This window comes from Equus caballus, chromosome 28 (genome assembly GCF_041296265.1).
Source record: "Equus caballus isolate H_3958 breed thoroughbred chromosome 28, TB-T2T, whole genome shotgun sequence".
NCBI lineage: Eukaryota > Metazoa > Chordata > Mammalia > Perissodactyla > Equidae > Equus > Equus caballus.
In genome coordinates this window covers 40,786,979-40,807,679 of record NC_091711.1, presented here as the reverse complement: position 1 = coordinate 40,807,679, position 20,701 = coordinate 40,786,979, and the positions used below count along the sequence as shown (strand labels likewise).

At 59.1% G+C, this 20,701-nt stretch overlaps 2 protein-coding genes and 1 long non-coding RNA gene across 11 annotated transcripts in view; 2 read left to right on the top strand and 1 right to left on the bottom strand.

The window, feature by feature from the left end:
* The window catches only part of TMEM184B (transmembrane protein 184B), a 47,003-nt gene extending 42,802 nt beyond the window's left edge, over positions 1 to 4,201 (top strand). For 4 of the 8 annotated variants that reach the window (XM_023631429.2, XM_070253982.1, XM_005606628.4 and 1 more), the window contains 2 exons: positions 792 to 812; positions 1,699 to 4,201. In XM_023631429.2, the coding sequence (XP_023487197.1) occupies positions 792 to 812; positions 1,699 to 1,940 (263 nt within the window). In that variant the 3' untranslated portion in view covers positions 1,941 to 4,201. The remainder of the gene's footprint in view (positions 1 to 791; positions 813 to 1,698) is intronic. The other 4 variants (XM_070253983.1, XM_070253984.1, XM_001501382.7 and 1 more) reach the window with 1 other exon arrangement.
* A 1,600-nt stretch (positions 4,202 to 5,801) lies between these two features.
* On the bottom strand, positions 5,802 to 16,779 carry MAFF (MAF bZIP transcription factor F). 2 transcript variants are annotated; one of them, XM_023631431.2, is made up of 3 exons: positions 16,596 to 16,779; positions 8,205 to 8,261; positions 5,802 to 7,623 (listed from the first exon to the last, which is right to left on the bottom strand). In XM_023631431.2, exons 2-3 carry the CDS (start codon positions 8,238 to 8,240, stop codon positions 7,165 to 7,167), a joined length of 495 nt encoding a protein of 164 aa, XP_023487199.1. In that variant the 5' UTR covers positions 8,241 to 8,261; positions 16,596 to 16,779; the 3' UTR covers positions 5,802 to 7,164. The 2 variants fall into 2 exon arrangements, with proteins under 2 accessions (XP_023487199.1, XP_023487201.1); XM_023631433.2 differs by lacking the exon at positions 16,596 to 16,779 and adding an exon at positions 15,706 to 16,197.
* LOC111771053 (uncharacterized) lies at positions 12,934 to 20,097 on the top strand. The gene is made up of 2 exons (XR_002804664.2): positions 12,934 to 13,466; positions 17,869 to 20,097. It is a non-coding gene; the product is annotated as an uncharacterized lncRNA (long non-coding RNA).
* Positions 20,098 to 20,701: the final 604 nt, after the last annotated feature.

The window sequence follows — 20,701 nt, the reverse complement described above, 5'->3', positions numbered from 1 at the left end:
AGGATGATGTCCCTTGGACCTGGTCCTGACAGAGCCTGCTCCCTTGGGAAGGTCCCCTTGGCCTGGGGCCGTGGTAGAGAGCCCTTTATGTGCACTTGAGGTTTAAAAGGGCCTAAGGAAGCATTTCTGCACGTGGCTCTGCGGAGGTTCGCAGCCGCTGCCAGGCTGTCCTCCCACCTGCGCCCCCAGACACATCCACCCCCAGCAGGAAGTAGCATGGCCAGAAATACAGCTTTAGCGGGACCCCAGCCCAGCCTTGCCAGGGAAGGGCAGGATGCACCCCCGTGCCGGTCCTGGGCCAGTGCCAGCCCCTCTCACCCTCAAGTCAGGCTTGGGTGCAAAGCGGGCTCTACTGTGTGGAGTGTACAAGTAACCCCTCATCCTGATTCCGCCGTCTGTGAAGTGTCGCGAGGCTTGTAAAGCAGGAGGCAGAGGCTTGGCAGTTCCAGCCCAGCCTGAAGAGGATTGGGGGCGGGGCCTGCCTTAGGTGCCGAGGTTGAACTCCCACCACCATTCTGGGTGTCTAGTGTTTGTTATCTCCATCCGCAAGAGAAAGCTGAGCACTGCGGGAGGAGTCATCCCAGGTGGATGTTCCCCCCCAGGCCCCGAAGGGGCAGCGGGGGCTGCCTGGGTGCTGGGTGGGCCTGGGATGTGGGCGGGCAGGGTGACGGTGTGGTGTGCCGGCCTCGGCGGAGAGCCCATGGTGTTCACTCAGCTGTCTTTTGTCTTCTCTATTTCTCTGGCTTCTCTCCCCTCCCCCCTGCTTTTGCCCCGGGTTTGGCCGCGGGCAGTGCCAACGTATGGCCCTTACGGTAGGTTCTGCTCTTGGTCCGCACGTCTGTCCTGCACGTCAGTCCTGGTCACTGTCACCGGCATGCCTCTCTCCCTAGCTCCTTCTTTTGTGTCCCCATCTCCTCCCCTACAGGCACCCCTGGGTGGCCGATCCCAGGGCAGCTGCCTGCTGAGGCCCGCCCTCCATAGAGCTTGCCTGTTTCTGTTCTGGTCCCTCCTTGTTCTGGAATATGCCCTGCTCCATCTGGAGGCGCAGTTAAGGGGAAAGGAGGAGCATTTAGCTGTTTATGGCAGAGAACGGGATGGTAGAAAGAGCACAGGAGTTGAGTGTGAAGACCTGGGTACAGAGTTGGGCTCCTCCCTTACATCTGGGATGGTGGCCTGGGCCATTTCTCTCCCCAGCCCGTGGGGACGATACATCAGTTGTTAGAGAGGGAATTAAGAAGCGCAGCAGGGCAGACGGCTCCACCCTCTCAGAGGGGAGCCGGGGAAGACGGCTGGGCCACTGTGGGTCCAGGCTCCTGGCAGCCTGTCCTGATGGAGCGGGTCCCTGATCCCCTCCACAGAGGGAAGGGGAGCTCTCCCGCAGGTGAGAGGGGCATGGGCTAACCCCCCTAGGGTATTCTGGACTCGTTGCCTGCAGAGTGCCAGCCTCACCCCTGGTCCCTTCCCACCTGCCGGGCTGGTGGGCTGCTTTTGTCTGCTCCCTTTAGGGGTGCTCTCTGCTCCGTACCCCAGCCAAAGAAGCCATTTCTGTTTGTCTCTTCTAATATGTGGGACCTTGTTCCCTGTCCCAAGAGGGGGTGGTTGGATGACACAGCCTTGGGGTCGGGGGCCGGTCTCAGGACTAGGGGCACCCCACTGTCCCAGCTCCCTCACCCCCGCCTCCTTCCTCCTGCCCTGCAGGCCGCTGCGCCCCCATGAAGAGCATCTCCAGCAGCCTCAAGGAGACCATGAACCCGCACGACATCGTGCAGGATGCCATCCACAACTTCTCGCCCGCCTACCAGCAGTACACACAGCAGTCCACCCTAGAGCCCGGGCCCACCTGGCGCGGCGGCGCCCACGGCCTCTCGCGCTCCCACAGCCTCAGTGGCGCCCGTGACAATGAGAAGACTCTCTTGCTCAGCTCTGATGACGAGTTCTAGGCGCAGCTGCTGGTGGGGAAGGATTGGCGCCTTGGCCCAGGGCAGGGTGTGCCCCCCTCCAGCCTCAGGTTCGGGCCAGGAGGCAGGCTGGCGCAGCTTTGGCATTGCCCTTTAATTTATTGGACCAGAAACACTCACATATCGCTTCCAGAGGAACAGCCAGATGCTGTCTGCCCAGGGGACAGCCCAGGTTCACCTACGAGCCTTCAGGAATATTTATACACGGCCACGCCTGCACTGCCCGGGTGACAGACAGAGGACACTGGGAGCGACTCCCATGCCCCTGCGGCTCATCGTGTGGTGGCAGCATGTCGGGACCAGCCATGCCCAGGCCCAGAAGCTTGTGTTGTGGACCAGCGGCTGCAGCCTTCTCAGCCCCCTCCCCCAGGTCGCCTCCCCACCCCTCCCCAATGAGACTTATGGCTTCACCCCCAAACTCCGTGCAATATCGGACCTGGGCTCTTGCCTGCCTGCTCTCCCCCGTCCACCCTTGTCTGACGCTAGATTAGCCTCACTGCAGGCAGGAGGAGGGCGGAGGGCGCGCGAATGCTCTCTGTGGACTCCTCCTGACGCAGGCCTGCCTGGCATGCTGCAAGGATCAGAGCCAGACACCAGGAGCCACGGGTCCTACCTAGGAAGGGTGCTCGGGTGCTCTGGGCCCCACTTCTGTTGATGCGGCCTCTCGAAGCAAGGGTCACTGGGCCCCTGGGTGTCCCCTGTGGCCACACCTTCTGCCGCCTCACGCCCCTTCCTCCTGCCTGCGAAGGACAGCCAGCAGCCCACACTGCCCTCTCACCTGGGGTCTTCCTTGATAGCATTTTGGGCAGAGGCCTTGCTTCCTGGCTGCTCAAAGGGTTGGGGGCTTTGAACCCTCGGTCCCAGGCTGAGTGATCGGAACCCCGATGGGTCCTGGTCTCTCCCTGGAGCGTCTCCCTCCCATTTCAGGGTAAAGGTCTGAGTCTCCTCATTTCAGACCAGCTTCCGGAGGAACACAGGCCTGCTGTAGGGGGTGGGGGATGGAGGGATGGGGCATGCAGCGGGACACTGGGAGGTGGGAGGAGTGGTCCCAGACCCCTCTCGCTGGCCTCATATCCACACAGGGCCTGTGCCCTGCCTCATCTGGCCCCCTGGCCCATCTCTTCTGTGCCTTAGTCACATAGGAAAGCTTCCCCTCCTTAGGCCCTCAGTCTGTCCCAGACACTCCTGGGGGCTCCCTGTTAAGCTGCTGGCACTCAGAGGATCCTGCAGTGCTGGGCCAAGTGCCCTTGGAGAGGCCTCAGGGGTGGCCAGGACCGCCAGTCCCCTCCCCTCACCCCCCTCCACAGCCGTGTACCTGGAGCCTCCCAGGGCTGGAGCCCCCGCAGGCTGGGCTCACACCAGCCACTGTCCTAGGAAGAGCCTCCCACAGGACGTGGTGCGCGCTCCCGCAGGCAGAGCCTCCGCCGCTTGACACCCAGATAGCACTTGGGTTTGGGCTGCTGCAGCCTAGGGGAGCAGGTGGGTGAGGGAGGAGGGCCCTGGCCTGTGGCAGCGGAACTTCACCGTGGAATCTTTCCTTTTGGTCGCCCCGGGAATGAGCATCCCTCGGGACTGTGCCATCAGGGTCGGGGGTTCCATCCCAGTAGTCTTCCCGGGCCTTCCCTTGACAAAGCCAGCCCCCAGGGGACACAGAGGCCTGCATGGGGGGTACTCATGGACAGCGCTCGGGCCCCTGTCTGGTGGGCTTGGCCAGCTGGTACCAAGCTGCCCAGGAAGGCCGCAGGTTGGTGCAGGCTGTCTGAGGACCTCTGTCCCCAGGCCCACTGTTTGCTTTCATGAATCTGTTTCTCTGATTCTCCTTCCAGGCCAAAGTGTGCTGCTGCCCCTTGGTCGTCACCCGCCCCGGCACCTGCCCACTAGTGTGGGGCTTGGGGGAGGAGGGGCCCAGTGGCAGGGAGCTAGCGACCCCTGGGGAGACGGGCTGGGGACGCGTGCTGACCAGTCCACCCCTCCTTCCTAGGATGCGTAGCCTACTTTTTTTTTTTTAATTTTTTCCCCTGATAGAGTAGCTCTTTGTACATAAAAATACTTGAAAAATTAATTGTATGATGTACAAGAAGACAGAGTCCCCTAGTTTTGTATCTCGTGTATGACTGCCATGAGTTCCACCAGAAAGCCGCTCTATTTTGGTCTCTGTGACATTTTAAATGCGTGACAGAAGTGAGCAAATAAAGTGAGAAAGAAATATATATATGAGATAATATAGATTGTACTGAAATCTGCCTGTGGGTGAGGTTCGTTCTTTCCTCTTCCCCGCCCCCGTTATTTTCGAGGGTGGGTTTAGTGGTCATGGGCAGGGGTGTCAAGAAACCCTCTAACTTCCAGTGTGTAATGTGTAGGCGACGGGGGATTCACATTGTTAAGAGATTAAAATTCGGGTCCAAGCCCCCACTGGACGAAGTGTCTCCCCCTCCCCCAGCCAGTGGGACACAGTGGCAGCCTGGGTCACAGGGGCCCACCCCCCCCACCCCCCAGGGCTGCTGTGCGCCGTGGGTGGAGCCTCATTCCCGTTCATCAACCAGCTGGATGGGTGCACACACTGACAGCCCCATTCCTGCAGGTGTCTCCCAGGGGCTCAAGAGATGTCCCAGGACCCTCTGCTTCCAGGCTACCTTCCTGCCTCCCTGAGCCCACCCTCCACCCTGGGACCCTAGGTCCCTCCCCTAGAGGCACCGAGGTCTGGAGCTGGGCCATGGGCACTGCGCCTGCTCCCCAGGTCAGGTGTCTGGTGGCGCAGGGCACCTTCCTGCCCTCTGCATGCCTTCCTGGGGCCTGGCCTGCGATGATGATGACAGGGCGCTCAGGAATGCGTCAGGGGCGGGGGAACTTCCCGCTGGCCTCTAACCTCCACGCGGCCCTTTCCGCAGGCCTGAGCTCAGCATCTCGGCATCAGGATCGTGGGCCTCAACCTGAGATGGGGGAGAAAGGCCTGTGGACCACGCCGACCATGTGGGCTGGCCCTTCCCCAGCCTTCGAATCCAGCACCCTCCACAGACATGTCTGTCTCCCAGCCTCATCTCTCCAACCCAGCCACAGAAATCGTCCTCACAGCCGTGTGCCACGTTTACTGTGGAAACGTTTCCTCTGCGTGTTAAAGCGTGCGGCCCCTCAGGTTCCCAATGCTTGTCACACCTACGCCCTTAGGGTCCCTTCACTTACAGATGGGTAAACTGAGGCTGCAAGAAGCTAAATAAGTCATCAAAAGTCACACAGCTAGAAAAAGACACCTGGACTCAAACCCCAGTTTTTGCCCTGCAGACCACAGGAGACCCCAACCCACCCCTCAGGGTGCCCCAGAAGGGCTGGCAGATCTGGTTGACAGTGCGCTGAGTTCAGGGCCTCGGGTGAGACGCGGGGTTGCGTTTTAGGCCTGCAGGCTGGGACTGAGGAAGCCGCGTCTCTCCCCCCTCCCTGTGCCTTCCGGAACGTGGGGAAAATATTTTCTACTTGGCTGTAGAAAATCAGAGCTCCATGTGAAAGTGCTAGAAAGATTACTCTTAAATCCGGGAATTTTCCTCTCTGGGCGGGACTGTTTATTTGCCGAAGGGACGCCCAGGGATTGAACCCTGCATTTCATTGTCCTCCTGGCTTTGCATTCCCCAGGGAGGCTCCTTGGCTCCAGGCAACCAGATGGAAGGACAGATGTTCTGGCCTCCACCCCACTCCCGAGTCCGCGTCCACAGGCTAGTGAGGGCGCATAGTTCCTCACCCGCAAACTCCATCAGCAGAGGGCCCTGGCCGGGATTGAAAGCAGAACCCCATCGGAGGCCTCTCATTCGGAACTCCCCCTCCAAAAAAAACCAGCCCAGGACACACACTTCCTCACTGTGGAAAAAGAAAACTTGACTTTATTCAGAAAGTCTACAAAATACAGAAGGCGCATAACTCGCTTACTGTAAGTCAGAAAATAAATAAATTCTGGGGGCCGGGCAATTTTTTTTAAACATTTTTTGGTTGTTTTTGCCATCCGGCTTTCCCTAAATATAAGATAAAATGTGATTTATTTGCAGATATAAAATATAAAGTCCAGCTGAGGGTCACACCACTTTCCAGGGAGTGGGCGCTATGCCTCTGGCTGGGGAGAATAATTTAGATTCGTGTAATAAATAAACAGCGGGAGGGCAACTGTCTACAGCGTGGGGGGAGGGGCTGGGGCTGGGCTTCCCAGGAGAACAGCAATCAATGGCAGTGGTCAGCCCTTACCCCACAGTGGACACTCACAGGGGGAGAGGTGGGACCCTTTCCTTTTAAGGACCCCACCCCAGGCTGCAGGACCCCAGGATCTGTCTTCTCATCTCCCCACCTGCCACAGTGGTCACCTCCTTGGTCCCTTTTTTGTTGGCTGGCCAGCTCCCTGGCCGCAGGGAGAGCCCAGGGTTGACCAGGCCATCTCCTTCCCTCTGTTCTGTCTGCGTCACCTTCTCTCTCCCTCTACTTCTCTTCCCCTGACTCACAGCTGTCTCCCAGCCAGGGAGGCCCTTCCACCACTTTCTCGGTCCCTGTCCACCGTCCCCCTGACAACCACAGCTAGAATCTCCAGGCAGCAGTGGGAAGATCTGGCTTTGAATTCCAGTTTAACCGCTAAAGATATGTGGCCTTGGGCACTGTCACATCCGCTGGAGGCCTGTTTCCCCATCTGTTAACTGGGTTTCACTAAGCCATTTCTAACGACTATCCCAGCTTTGGAAGGCCAGGCACCCCCAGGCCCAAAGCACAGGTGGGAGCATCAGCTTTCCAGCGAGTCAGCCCCACAAGACACATGCAAGGCCAGTCCTAGTCCTGAATCCTGGGAGGCTGGGGAGGGCCACTGGCACAATCTGAGCAGTTTACAAGACGAGGGGTGGCCCTCTTCTCCCCGACAGCCCTTCTCTAATCCGCTCTGTATCCCATCCGCCAATCTAAGAAGGCTGAACTTTCAGCCTAGGGAGACCCCAGACCCCCGCCCCTACCCTACCTCCTATCTCACCAAAGTTACCCCTCCCCGGGGCCATCAGGTCCTAGTTTCAGGGGCGGCACGAGGAAGACTGGCTCTGGGGAGGGAATGTGTCATCACCACAGGGGCTGGTGGCTGCAGAGAAATGGCAGCTGGGGACAGAGACTGCGCTCAGGCACTTTGGGAGGGGCGCTGGGGCCGGAGGGGCGTGGTCGGGGCGTGGGGCGCGGCCGGGGCGGGGCGCGGCGGGCACTAGGAGCAGGCGGCGGGGGCGGGGCCAGGGGCGGGCCCGGGGGCGGGGCCGGGAGCCGGGCCCGGGGCCGATTTGACGATGGTGATGACGCTGGCGGGCGCCACGAGCGCGGCGGGCCCGCGGGCCGCGGCCACCGAGCGCGCGAAGCCCTGCAGCGCCTCGCACTTGCCGCGCAGCGCGTCGAGCTCCAGGCGCATGGCGGCGTTCTCGCGCGCCAGCTTGTCCACCTCGCGCTCCAGCTCCGACTTCTGCTTCTGCAGCTCCTCCTTCTGGCACACGCGCTTCACGCGGCAGCTGGCCGCGTAGCCGCGGTTCTTGAGCGTGCGGCGCCGCTGCTTGAGCCGCGTCACCTCCTCGGCCGACAGCCCGCGCAGGTGCCGGTTCAGCTCGCGCACCGACAACCCCATCAGCGCTTCGTCCGACAGGTGCGGCGTGTTCTCGCTCAGCTCGCGCTTGATCTGCCGGAGGCACGTTGGGTGCATGGGGAAACTGAGGCCCGGGGTCGCACCCTTGCCTGTGGGCCCTGGGCTCTGAGCCCTGAGCCCCGGGCCCGGTGCACAGCGGGCGCTGGGGACCGCTCCCCCTCCACCCCTAGTGCTCCGCCTTCACCGCCATAGGCACCGGACTTGCTCCAAGACCCCGAAGGGGGCAGGAATCCGGAAAGGGGAAACTGGGCCAAACCAGGTTCTGAACACAAAAGGAGCCACCCCAGGGCCAAGCCCGAATTCTAACCCAGCGACCCGGCCTGGTCTCAGCTAGAGAGACCCAGGAGAGCACCTCTGAAATCCTACAGCCCAATGGGCACTGTCCCGACTGGGAAGCAGGTCCTGGAGGGAAGTGACCTTCCCCGGGGCACACAGCCTAGGGTCAGAGCCCAGGCCTCCGGGTTCCCAGCCCAGGCCCCCTCCCGTGGTCTCCTGAACGCCTGATGCCTGCTTGGGGATTCCAGGAAGTGAAAGGGCAGCTGGGATGGGGAGCTCAGCCTGGCCAGGGAGGGAGGGAGGGGGAGGACTGGGGACCACAGGGGCTGCCACCTCACCTTCAGGGCTTTGCTGGATAAGGGATCCACAGACATGTTTGCCCTCTGGACTGAGACCTAGGAGAGAGAGAAGGCCAAGGTCACTTTTTTTCCACTTAGAATAAAATCCAAACTCACTAGCTTGGCATTCAAGGCCGCTGCTGTCTTGGAACTCATTCATATCACTTTCCTCTGTCCCAGTGGTCCAGCCACAGTGGTCTCCTTGACTGGCTCATTCTAGCCTCAGGGCCTTTGCACTTGCTATTCTCTTCCCTGTTATCTTCCCATAGCGACTCTTCATCATTTAGGTCTTTGCCCAGTGTGACCTCTTCAAAGTCCTTGTGTCATATCACATAACCTCATTTACTAACCCTCACAACAGTCACCTCTTCTGCACTTATTTATGTGTGGTTACTTATTTATGGTCTGTCCTTCCCTGCCACCCCTCCTCCACCTTCCACTCTATCCATGTGCCTAAATCAGTGCCTGGCACACAGAAGGTGCTCAATAAATACACACCAAATGACTGGGTCCCCTCTCCCTAGACATTCTTCCACATGGGGGCCCGGACATGTGTATTTGATTTTTTTTTAACTTTTCATTTAAGTAAAATCTACATACAGAAAAGTGCACAAAACATATGTGTGCTAGTCAAGGACTTTTCACAGAGTCCAACCAGCACCCCATCAAAATACAGCGTAAGCGGTCCCCCCGCACCGCCCAAGCATCCCTCATCCACACCGGGTGTTGGGAACGCTTCCAGTCCCTGGGGCTGCCCTGGGCAAACAGGACAGCCACCCCTCGATGGAGGAGGGGCCCGCTGGCCATCAGTGCCCCCCACCGGCCTGAAAGCCCCACGTTCATTCAACAAATACACGCTGAGCATCTACCGTTTGCTAGACGTGTGCTTGGCACCGGGGAGACATGGAGGGGACACTCTAGGGGCCCAAGGTCATTGCTCTGGGCTGGGACGGGGCCTTTGTCCCATGGCTCCCCCGAGTCCCGGCTGATCTGATTCTCCCCGCTCACTGTTAGGCTGTTTCCCATCCGCTCAGCCCCCTGGGGAGGGGCTGGTGGTGAGGAGCAAGGAGAAGAGGGCAGGAAGATGCTTCGAGGTCCGAGGCGCAGCATCCTCTCGGTGCTCATTAGCAAAGCCCTGTTTGACGGAGAGCAGCAGGGTGTAAAGTGCTCCAGACCCTGGTTCCCTGAGCTGTCTGTGGGGCCGGCCGCGCAGCCTCAGCTCAGCATGACACATCCGCAGACCCCAGGTGTCTCTCAGAGACACTGGGGAGAAACGGAAAGGATGTGGACTTTGGCACCAGACACACTGGGGCCTTTCAGAGGTTGTCCCACTCACTAGCTGTGGGATTCTGGCAGATCAGTTAACCTCTCTGTGCCTCAGTGTCCCCATGGGTGACACAGGGTGGCTTGCGTTAAGTCAGATGTTACTCCTCTCTTGGGACTTTCCCAGGGCTCTCATCTCACTCAGACTGAAGTCACAGTCATCACAATGGCCCACAAACCACTGCATGAGTGGCCCCAGCCAACGCCTCTCTGACCCTCCCGCTTCGCTCCCCCCACTCGTTGGGCTCCAGCCACACCTGCCTCCTTGCTGCCCTCAAACACCACACACGCTCTTCCCCAGGGCCTTTGCACTGCCTGTTCCCTCTGCCTGGCATTCTCTTCCCCTAGACAGCCACAATGTTTGCGTCCTCACTTCCTTCAGGTCTCTCTTCAAGTCTCATGTTTTCACTCGATTTAGAATCCCAACCCCTGATACACACACACACGCGTGTGTGTGCATGCACACACCGTCTCCCTTCCCTACCTCGTGTTCCTCTGCAGCACCTCTCACTATATATAATTATTATTACCCACACATATTTTATGTATTTGTTCAGGGTCTGTCTCCCATTAGGATGCCAGCTCGTCACAGCGAGATGCTGTCTTGTCCCCTCTGTGTCCCCAGTGCTTACAGCAGTGCCGAGCACATGCCGCTTGCTTAAGGAATGGCTGTTGAATTCTCAGTGTGACTCAGGCCGAGGTGGGGACAGTCCAGGGCTTCCCAGGAACCCCCGGCCCCTCCCAGCCCACACAGCCAGGGGGTCCGACACCCCAGAGGGAAGCGAGGAATGGGACAGAAAAGGGAAGCTGGCACTTCAAGAGCTCCCTGGCAGAGGCAGCCAGCCTGGCCCTTGGGCTGGGGGGTCTTCAGAGCCACCCAGGCTTCCTGTGGCGTAGCTGGGGGGGCTGGGCCCAGAAAGTCCCCAGTCAGGACCCTACCCTCTCACAGACACTCCCTGGAGAGCCTCATGCAGCACGCCCACCAATCCTCCCCTTCAGTACAGGCCTCCGAGATGGCACTGCCCCCGACGCACACGGCCCTGGGCCGGCGCAACCCGGGAGGCCTCTGCACAGCAACCCGAGAGCTTCCCACCGGTGACTCTGACCACCTCACTACCCAGCTGCAGACCTTCCACGGCTCTCCACTCTCCTGGGGACAGAGTCCAGGCCCCCGCGTGGCACCCCAGACTCATTTCCCATCACTGCCTACTCCGTCCTGCATCCCAGCCACACGGAATCGCTTTCACTTCCTCTCACCCCACGCTTCCCTGCTTCTGGGCCACCCCACACCCTGTGACGCTTCTCCCTCGACTTTATCTGGCAGACTCCTACTCATCCTTCTGCCCTGGGTGTAGACATCTCCTCCTCCAGGCAGCCCTCCCTGACCCCTGCGACTCGTTAGGCACCGCCCACCTCAGCCCTTCTCCCCTGTGTTGTAATGGGCACTTTCCTTGTCGTCTCCCCACCAGACAGGGAGCCCCACAGGCAGGAACCAGGCCAAGGCAGCTCTGGGTGCTGAGGTGCAGCACGGGGCCTGGCAAGGAGCAGGCACTGTGAGGTGTGGAGGCGTGGAGTCTCTGCCATGCTCCGCCACCCGCTTGTCGGTGTCTGAACTGAGTGCCAAGCTGAGCGCAGCTGAATACCATCAAGAGAATAGCCTCTGGCCCTGTCTCCAAACCTGCCTCCCTTCCACCTGCCTCCTGGCTTCCACATGGCAGGGCTGGTACACGGACACCAGGAGGATGGGGAGGGCGCAGGGGCATTCCATCCTCATGCTGCTTGGCTCCCGGGGGGGTATGGGAAACAAGAAAAGGAGCACTGGATTAAGAGTCAAGCCTGGGTTTGGGTCTCATCTCTGTTTTCTCCAGGCTGTGTGACTCTGGGCAAGCCAGTCCACCTCTCTGGGTCTCCACTTTCCCATGTGTAGGATCAGAACAAGACCTGCCTCACAGGGTTTTGGTGGAACCAAGTGGTATAAACGGTAGAGGTCAGTGAGCACCTGGGAGGTTATCAGAATTGCAGAGTCTCTCCAGGAGGGGTCAGGCCTATAGCAATAGTGACCTCGCTTTCACTCAGCATCTCCCAGCTGGCCAGGGGCACACAGGAAAGGCCCTTAAAGTCCACCTGGCCACACTTCCTCACTTTACCCAAGGAGAGGCAGAGGCTCAGAGAGGGTTATCTCATGCCTCAAGTCACACAGCAGGGGAGTGGCTGCCTCCCCCAAAATTGGGAGGAATTCTGAACACCTGTCAAGGTCCAGGACTGAATCTTGATCCCTTTCACACTGTCATCACCCTGGTCCTCCCGACAACCCTGCCCAGAGCAGTCAACAGAGTAGTTCAAGGTCACACAGCTAACGGGGGTGGAGCCCAGGACTGAGGCCACACTTAGCCACGTGCCTCTGCCCAGTGTGGCTCTCACAGAGCACCCTCTCTGGGCCCCATTTCCCCACCCCTGTGAAGGGGAGGCTGGACTCGCCAGTCTCCGAGGCCGCCCAGCTCTGCAGTGCCAGGATCTGTGCCAGGTCGCCTGGGACTATGCACATGTCACCGCCGTCCAGGCCCCTGCCAGCTGCTCAGGGAGCTGGGTGTTAGGTCACGCCCAGGTAGTCTGGGCGACACTGAGAGACCCAATGGGAGAGGGGAAGCCCCTCCCTACACAGGTTACCCGAGAGCCAGCTGGGCCCTGGGTGCTGAGCCCTGGGTGCAGTGGCTGCCGCAGAACCTTGCAGGCACAGCCTGGCTGCTCGGACAAGTTACTTTTCCTCTCTGGGCCTCGGTTTCCTCACTTGTAAAGTGGGGATGATCGTAACAGTCAGTCCGTAAAAGACCAGAGGCTTAGAAAGAGCAGAGGTGGCTGGTGGCTGGCTTCCCTCGCCATGGTCGCTCCCTCCACTCCCAGCACAGACGTCGCTCATCAAGCACAGCACGTTTTCCCAATGAGGTTGGACACAGCCCCTGAATCTTTCTCAACACAGCACGGTTTTCCGGTGAGCTTGGACACAACCTCAGAATCCTTCTCAACACAGCCCTCCAGAGTAGGCCTGAGAGGTGGAAACCGGTGGCCGTCCCCTGTTCTACATGGTGGCTGGAGGCCCACCCTCTCAGCTGGCTGGCCTCTCAGTACTTTCAGGCCCTCGGGAGGCTTCGAACTTGCTCTCCCCTCCTCTGCCCTTTCTCCTCCTCTTCTAGCCACGGCCCCCTCAACCGCACCCTGATGTCAGCGGAGGCAGCCATGCTTGCCCAGGAATGTCCCAGCTCAGCCAAGCCCGGCAATCACGGAGGGAAAGCCACAGGAAGGGGGCACTTTCTGATAAGCTCCGGCTTTCGGTGCCGCGGGCTGCACGCCAAGGGGCCGGTCCTCCTCCGGGCTGTGGCGGCCCCGGGAGGCGGGACCTCGGGCTGGAGACACGGGCCGGCCCGACCTCCTTGTTCTGCGCCTGAGGCAGCCAAGCAGCTGTTTAGCGGCGGTGGCGGGCTGGAACCCCGGAGTCCTGACCCCCAGCTCGGCTCTCCAGTGCCCGCTGCCGCCACACGTCCGCCGGCCCCTCAGCCCCGCTTCTTCCCTCTTCCCGGGAGGCCCGCAGATTCTTCTGGAGGCGTGGAGAACAAACTGCGCCTAGGGGAGGAACAGCTGCCTGGCCCAGTCAGCAGCCACAAGCCCTCCTCCATCGCCCCCACCCCCCGCCCTGCGCGCAGACATCCTGCAGACGGCCCACCCGCCAGCGCGGGCTCCTCTCCGGCTGCTGAGCCATTTCGCTTCCTCTGTGAGGACACAGGGAAAAAATGTGTTTTCCTGGGCCTTGGCAGCCAGCGCCTGCGGCGCCTCCTCCCTGCTGGCAGCGGGGCAAAGCCGGGAGAACGCAGCACACGGGGAAGCTGGAGTGCGGGGTCCCAGCTCTGGTTCTGCCACCTACTCATCTGCGCTGTGTGACTTCAGGTACGCCACTTCCTCTCTCTGGGCCTCAGTTTCCCAACCTGCCAAACCTCTACCAAGCCTCAGCTGCCTTCTAGCACTGACAATTCCGGAGTTTAGAGTGTCAGATTCTGGCCTGGAATGGAGCTCCGAGACCACCAGCAGAGCGGAGGCCCTGGAGGCAGGGAAAGGAAATCAGTGAAGGCTTCCTGGAGGCAGAGGTGTGAGACCACATACTCAGAGACCATCAGCCTTGATCATCCCTCTGCTCCACCTGCACAGGCAGGGCCTTCTTTTTCAGCTGAACTTTGACCGCGGCCACCTCCTCACTGGCCTCCAGTCTTGCCTGCCTCCACCTCTGACCCCACCATCCATCCTCCCCCAAGGGTGTCAGAGGGATCATCAAACCCACAAACCTGACCGTATTCAGCCCATTTCCAAAACCTGCGATGCCAGCGCCCCCTCCAGCCCACACCTTCAGGCCTCCCCCACATTCTCGCCCCTCCCTCTCCCAGGATCCTCACCCAACAACAAAAATGAGTAACAGACAGTGAACTCTCCTGTCTGCACATTTCTCAAAGAGACACACGGGGTCTGTGTCTGTGTGTGAGGGAGGGTGTCACCCAGGTCCTGAAGGATCTGCTCGCTTTTGGGAGACTGCCTCAAGAACCCTACAGCCCGTGCCCAGGCTTCTTGCTTCCCTGCGTTTCCCAGGCCTTTTTCTCCATGAGTTGTCGAGCTCTTCCAGGACTCGAACCCAGTGCTCTTTCAGTCATTCAATCAGTAAACATCCAAGAAGCACCTACTTTGTACCAGGCTCCATGCTGGGCCCTGACGGCCCAAAGATGAATCACAGCCCCTGCCCTCATGGGTTTCAGATGATCATCACTCCATCTGACAACCTGGCTCACTGGCCACCTCCTCCAGGAAGCCTTCCTTGATTGCCCTAAGTCAGAGCCCTGTTCCATACTTTCAAACCACAGTGACCTCCCCCTCATACCACCCATCTCAGCTGTGGTTTTGCATTGAGTTTGGTGGCTCTTGCTTCAACTTTGTCTCCCCTCCATGACTGTAAGCTCCCAGAGGGCAGGCTTTGGATCTGGTTTGTTCCCCGTCTCATCCCTGGCAATTGGCCCATGACAGGCTCAGTGGCAACGCAGGCCAAAAGCATCAGGACTGAGGGAGGCACAAGGGCCAAGGGAGCCCATGCTGGGTCCCCGGCCCTAGTGAAGGCCCAGGGGTGATTCAATGGCAGGTTAAAAATGTCCGTGCTAGCTTTCCACCTGCGCCTGAGCCAACCAGCCACTTCCCCTCATCCCCTGACCCCTGGCCCAACTCAGGGCTGTTTCCTGCCCTGCTCTGAGGATGGGTCCGCCTGGTTCCTGTGCTCCTGCTGGCCACCTCCCTTACTCAAACCTCACACATTCCTGGACATCCCTGGCCTCAGCCTGGGGCTGTTGGCTCTGCTTTCTCTCCCAGAGTTCCCTTGGAAAATAGGCTGTGTGGAGAGGCTGCCATACCTCCTCCATTCCACCCCCATCCTGCCACCCTGAATGTCACCTAGTTCCTGCTGCAGATGGGGACACCGAGGCTCCCAGCTGTGGCAGCAGAGCTCACCAGGGCTCAGAGAGTCAAAGTTAAAAGATCATCTGGTTCCTCACCCCAGCGAGCTCAGCTGCCTCCCCCGCCCCATGATTCTGCCGCCCCGTGGGTGGGAGGAGGGAGCGGGCAGAGTAGTACCAGCGTCCCAGGCCCCCAGCCCATCCCTCCGGCTGCTGGGCTAAATGGAAGCTTTCTGCGGGGCCAATGGTGAAGTGGGCTAGCTCAGGGCCGCGCCCCTCACCCATTAACCCTTCACACATCAAGACCCCCTGCCCACCGCCTGCTGACCATGCCTGGCCCAGGGGGAGGGCTCTGCGTCCTCTAAGCTGGCCCAGGCCCTCCACTCGCTCCTCAGGCCTGGCCATCAGCAGGTCTGTGTGACTAGTCCCACCGGTGAACTGAAACCACCAGGCGGGCAGAAACCAGCTCCGCCCCATCCTCCCCGTCTCAACCTCCCGGACCCAACAGGTACAACCTCCGGAACCCAGCCCCGCCAGGGCGGCCACCAAAGAGAGAAGCCTGGGATGCTTCCCACCCCCCACCTCTGCTGTGGGTCTTCTGGCCCTGCCTGTTCCTCCCGAGACTGAGGGATGGGCAACCCTGGGGACGAGGAGAGTCCCGAGGGTCCACCTTCCCCAGCCCACTTTGTTGCCAGACCCACCAGAGTGCTGGGACGAGGGCTGGCCCCCTCCGTCACCCCGGAGCCCAGCCAGGTCTTTGATACTTCGCCCCACCCGGTCCTGCAGGCGCCCGCTCTGGGCGCGGGACAAACACCGCGGTCACATGGCCGCGGCCCTGGGAAACTCCAGGGAGAGCAAGGGCCCGGCCGCCGCCGGCTGGTGGGAAGGGGACAGCCCGGGCGAGAATTCCCGGACGCCGTGTGACCGCGAACGGGGCCGCTCCCCTCGCTCGGGCCGTATTCCGCGTTTACTCCCGCGGGCACGCTGCCTCCGAGGGGCGCACCGCTGGTACGCGGGCCCCGGGGTCTTCAGCGGCCCGGGAGCGCGGGCGGGCACGCACGCACACACACACACTCACACTCACACAAGCGCGCGGGCGGAGACGGACACAGGGACACACACACACACACTCTCTCTCACACACACACACACACACACACACTCTCACACTCACACTCGCTCGCTCTCCCCCTGGAAAGACCCCGCGCGCGCACGCCCGGGCAGGAGACCCAGGGCTCTCGCCAGGGACACACGCCCGCGCGCTCCGACGTAAACAAACGGCGCACGCACGGCCCGCGGGCGCCGGGCCAGGCGCCGTTCCCCCGGAGTCACGTACGAGCACGCCCCCCCGCCCGCGCGGCCCCTTCCCGCCCCGCGCCGCCGTCACCCCCGCACCCCGCCACGCCTGCTCGGCCCCGTCTCGGGCCCCCGACCTCTGCCCCCAACTCCTCCCCCACCAGCCGTCCAGGCGACCGGCACACGGGGGCCCGGACGGAGCGGGCCCCGGCGCCCCGCCCCAGGGGCTCCCGGGACGCGCCGACCCTGCCGCCGCGGCCCCGCGCGCCCGTCCGCGCCCGGCCCGCTCCCTCACCCGCTCTCGGCTCGGCGCGCGCGGCTCCCGCTGCCGTCCGGCTGCTGTCCCGGCCCGCGCTGCGGCCCGTCTCCCCTCCGGTCCCGACCGCCGGCCGCTCCGAGCCGCCTCCCGGGAGCGCTGCGGCGAGTTTTGTTGTGGGGCGGGCGGCGCTGGGGGCCGCGCGGAGTTGTAAGGCGAGCTTCCCGGAATTACTCACTCACAGGATTCCTTTCATTCATAAAAACCCAGTCATGCGGTGACGTCACCGTTCCGGCCGCCCCCGGCCGGGGAGCGGCCGCCGGCTCCTCAGCCCCGCCCAGGAAGGCCCCGCCCCGGACAAGCCCCGCCCCCTCAAGCCCCGCCCCCACGCGGGCCCCGCCCCTCGGCGCCGCCGAGGTTCTCAGCCCAGGCAGCGCTGCCTGCTTGCGTTCACAAGACACATCGCGAGAGCCGCGTGGGTGGCGATGTCATTTGGCTCATTTTACAGACGACGGTCCCGGGCCGCTTCTCCTTTCGTCCTACACCCTCTGCCTTGATGATCTCATCCAGTCCCGTGGTTTTAAATGCCATCTATATGCCCATGAGCCCCAAATGTATATTTCCAGAGCTAACAGCTTCTCAGTTCCAGACTCTATCCAGAGCGCCCACTCCGCGCCTCCACGTGGGTGCCGGATGGGGACTGCACACACTCCACCTCCAAAACCCGACTCCTGATCATCAACCCTGCCTCAGCTCCCGGACCCCAGTCTTAGTTGTTCAAGCCCAAACTCGGGAGCCTCGTGCCATCCCCTCCTTCGCTCTTCCTCTGCCATCGAGTCAGGCTGGCTCTACCTCCAACGCCACCCTGCACTGGACCACGTCTACTCTCCCCCAGTCCCACCACCTGGTCCAGGCACCATCAGCTCACCTGGACAAGGGCAGCAGCCTCCTGATAGCCTCCCCACTATGCTCCTAAAGGCTTCCTTCACACCAGACAACGTTCTTCTCAAAGCAAAGATCAAGGTGTTTCACACACTCTCGCCCTGTCTCTGGCTTAACACCCTCCCTGGCTTCCCTTTGCATTTAGAATATAAACTGTACTCCTTCCCCTGGCCACAGGGCCCTAAGCCATCCAGCCCCGACCCGACTCTCTGGCCTCACCTCCTGCCACTCCTCACCTGTCACCTACTGCTCTTCAGCCACAGTGACCTTCTTACTGTTCTTCAGACACACCAAGCTTCTTCCTGCTGCCGGGCCTTTGCACTGGCTGTGTACTCTTCTGTTCACTGCCTGGCTTTTTCTCTTCTTTCAGGTCAGCTGAGATGTCACCGCCTCAGAGAGGCCTTTCCTGACCACCCTGGCTGAAGGAGCCCCCACCTCTGACACTCATTTTCATTTTACATTAATATCTCCATATGGGATCATCTTGTCTATATAGTTGCTCACTATTTAGTGTCTGTCTTCCCCAACCAGAGTGTAAGTTTCATGAGGGTAGAACCTTGTCTGTGTCATCCAGTGCTGTATGTCCTGTGCCTAGAACAGTGCTGGCTGCATAGTAAGCCTTCAGTAAATACTTGCTGAGGAAATAAATCAGTGAAGGCTCAGAGAGGTAAAGTGACTCTCCAAAGTCACCCAGCTAGGAAGTACAAGAACTGGAATTTGAGTCCAGATCTGACCGATTCCTGGTCTGGACATCTGGGCCTATGCTCAACTGGAAGGGGCCCAGCATACATGTAAGCAACGTGTTGTTCAGTGATTGGAACCCCACCCAAAAGAGGTGACTTTGGGGACAGTTTATTCTCCCTTTCCTTTGCTCCTGCTGTTCCACCGCCTGACGCGCCTGCCTTCACTCCCAGAGCCATCTTCTCTGTGAGCCTGCGTCATAGCACCTTCCTTATTTCACTGCGTAGGGCTTAGGACCTCCCCAACTAGGAGGTCTTCGTGTGGCGCCCTGGTGACAGGCAAGGCTCCCTTCCCTTGACATAGTGTAACGTGACTTCAGAATCCTTGTTATGCTTTCCTGCCTCTGGGCCTTAGTCCCCCTGGGATTGTGACATCTGTCCCTCACCTTCCAAAGCCCTTGGGTTTCATATGCAAATTGGGCCCTAGCTCAACCAAGCATTGAGGCAGCTTTGTCTGCACTCAAACAATCCCCCCCAAAATTGCCCATTTGCCCTACCTTTTTATCTCTAAGAGAGCCACTGTTGTTACCTCTTGGTGTACAAAAGTTCTCGATTTTAGAAACTGCATAATTGTGATTCTTGGTCATCTATATCCCCATTTTCTATGAGTTTCTCAAGAACTGAGCCCATAGTACGTACTCAACTAGTGAATGAGTTCCTGCCCAGTAGACCTGCACAACATCCCTGGACGCCGTGTTGCCAAGCCCTTCGCTCCCATCCCCGGGCTGCCGCATTTGGGGCAGGGCTTCATTCTCCACCTGACAGGGACCGCTCCCCACAGGCGTGGCGCCCTTCCTGGTCAAGGTCGAGGGACGAGGTGCAATGTTATATTTAAATGTGGGTGCTCTCTGGCTTGAACGGAGTTCCTACTGGCCAAATCTGGGACAATTTGAGCATCAAAAGAAGTAACAGTACTGATGGATTATAACCTATTGAATAAGAAGAGTGCATGAGTCCATAGTAACGTGAATAAATAAGTAAATGAGGAAAAGGTCCTGCTTACAAGAGAAGGAACGATGCAGTTAAAAAATGCCCATTAGGCAACACCATAGTAGTAACGGATTCCAACCAGAATCATCAATGGACAGGAAAATTTGCTGAGAAATATATTTACATAGTCTCAAAGTATTGCCCTACAGACAATTATTAATTACAGATGGAAAGACAGTAACTCTATAGCGGAGATACCTGGCACCACCTTTACCAAGTCATCAAAGTTAATTAATATCACCAGTAATGGGACAAATTGGCATGTGTATTTCCTAAATGATGCACTGAGAAGGACACAGCATGACTTCTGTGGTATTCCTGTCCAAAACTCGTACAATAAATCTAATCGTGAGGAAACATCAGACAAACCTAAACTGAGAGAAGTTCTATAAAATAACTGGACTGTGGGCTTAAAAAGTGACAAGTCCGTGAAAGACAAAGAAGGCCTGGGAACTGATCCCGAATGAAGCAATCTAAGGAGCCGGGAGGACTCAAGGCAATGTGTGACCCAGGATTCTCCTTTGCGGTAAGGTCACTGTTAAGATAATTGGTAAAATCCGAATACAGTCTGTAGATGGACGTTAATTTCCTGATTTTGATCATTGTCCTGTGGTCACGTAAGAGAGTGTGCTTGATTTTAGGAAATGTACACTGGAGCATTTAGAGGGAAAGGGGCATCCTGTCTGCAATTTACTCTCAAATAGTTCAGAACAAGATAGATGGATAGATAGATAGATAGATAGATGGATAGATGGAAGAGTATAAAGAAAATGTGATAAAATATTAACAATTGGGGAATCTGGGTGAAGAACATACAGAAATTCTCCATCATTCCTGCAATTTTTGTTGTAATAAAAAATTGTTTTTTTTGTTTTTTTGTTTTTTTAAGTAGGGGCTCTCAAGTCAGCCTGTGGGCTCAAATCCTGGCGTCACCCCTCACCAGCTGAGTGACTTCACCCCTCCCTGCCTCAGTCTCCCCCTTTGTAAACTGGGCTTTAATAGGAGCGCCTACTTCATGGATTGTGACACAATTTAATGCATTCACACTTAAAAGCATTTGGCACAACGCCTAGTATGGAATAAAAGATCAATAAATATTGGGTTGGAGAGAGATGAGTCCTCCGGAGGCCCCTAGGACACTCCCTCTGTGAAACCTGCTTCGTCCCGCAGTGAGTGACACAAAGCCAGTGATGACCCCACCCCGCCCAGAGACCCCACCTTGCACCAACAGGGAGGGGCCTCCTTGCCGGTTTTTAGGGGAGGGAGCCGCCCTCTGCCAGCACAGTCCAGCAGGACTCTAACTGGCCCAGCTGATCCCTGATCACCTGTCCAGGAGTCCAAAACACCAAACAGCACCCAAGCACGTCCCTGTGGGACCCTGGCCCACATCAGGTGCCTCGCCCACTAGTGGGTGCCCGGTAACAGCGACAAGCTTGACCCCAGCCAGGATCTGCAGCTCAGATCTCATCCCTG

Excerpts from the sequence above, each read along its gene's own strand:
- MAFF (XM_023631431.2), bottom strand. The coding sequence starts at position 8,240 with ATGTCTGTGGATCCCTTATCCAGCAAAGCCCTGAAG. Across the intron at positions 7,624-8,204 it reads TATCCAGCAAAGCCCTGAAG|ATCAAGCGCGAGCTGAGCGA; the intron begins GTGAGGTGGCAG and ends TGCCTCCGGCAG.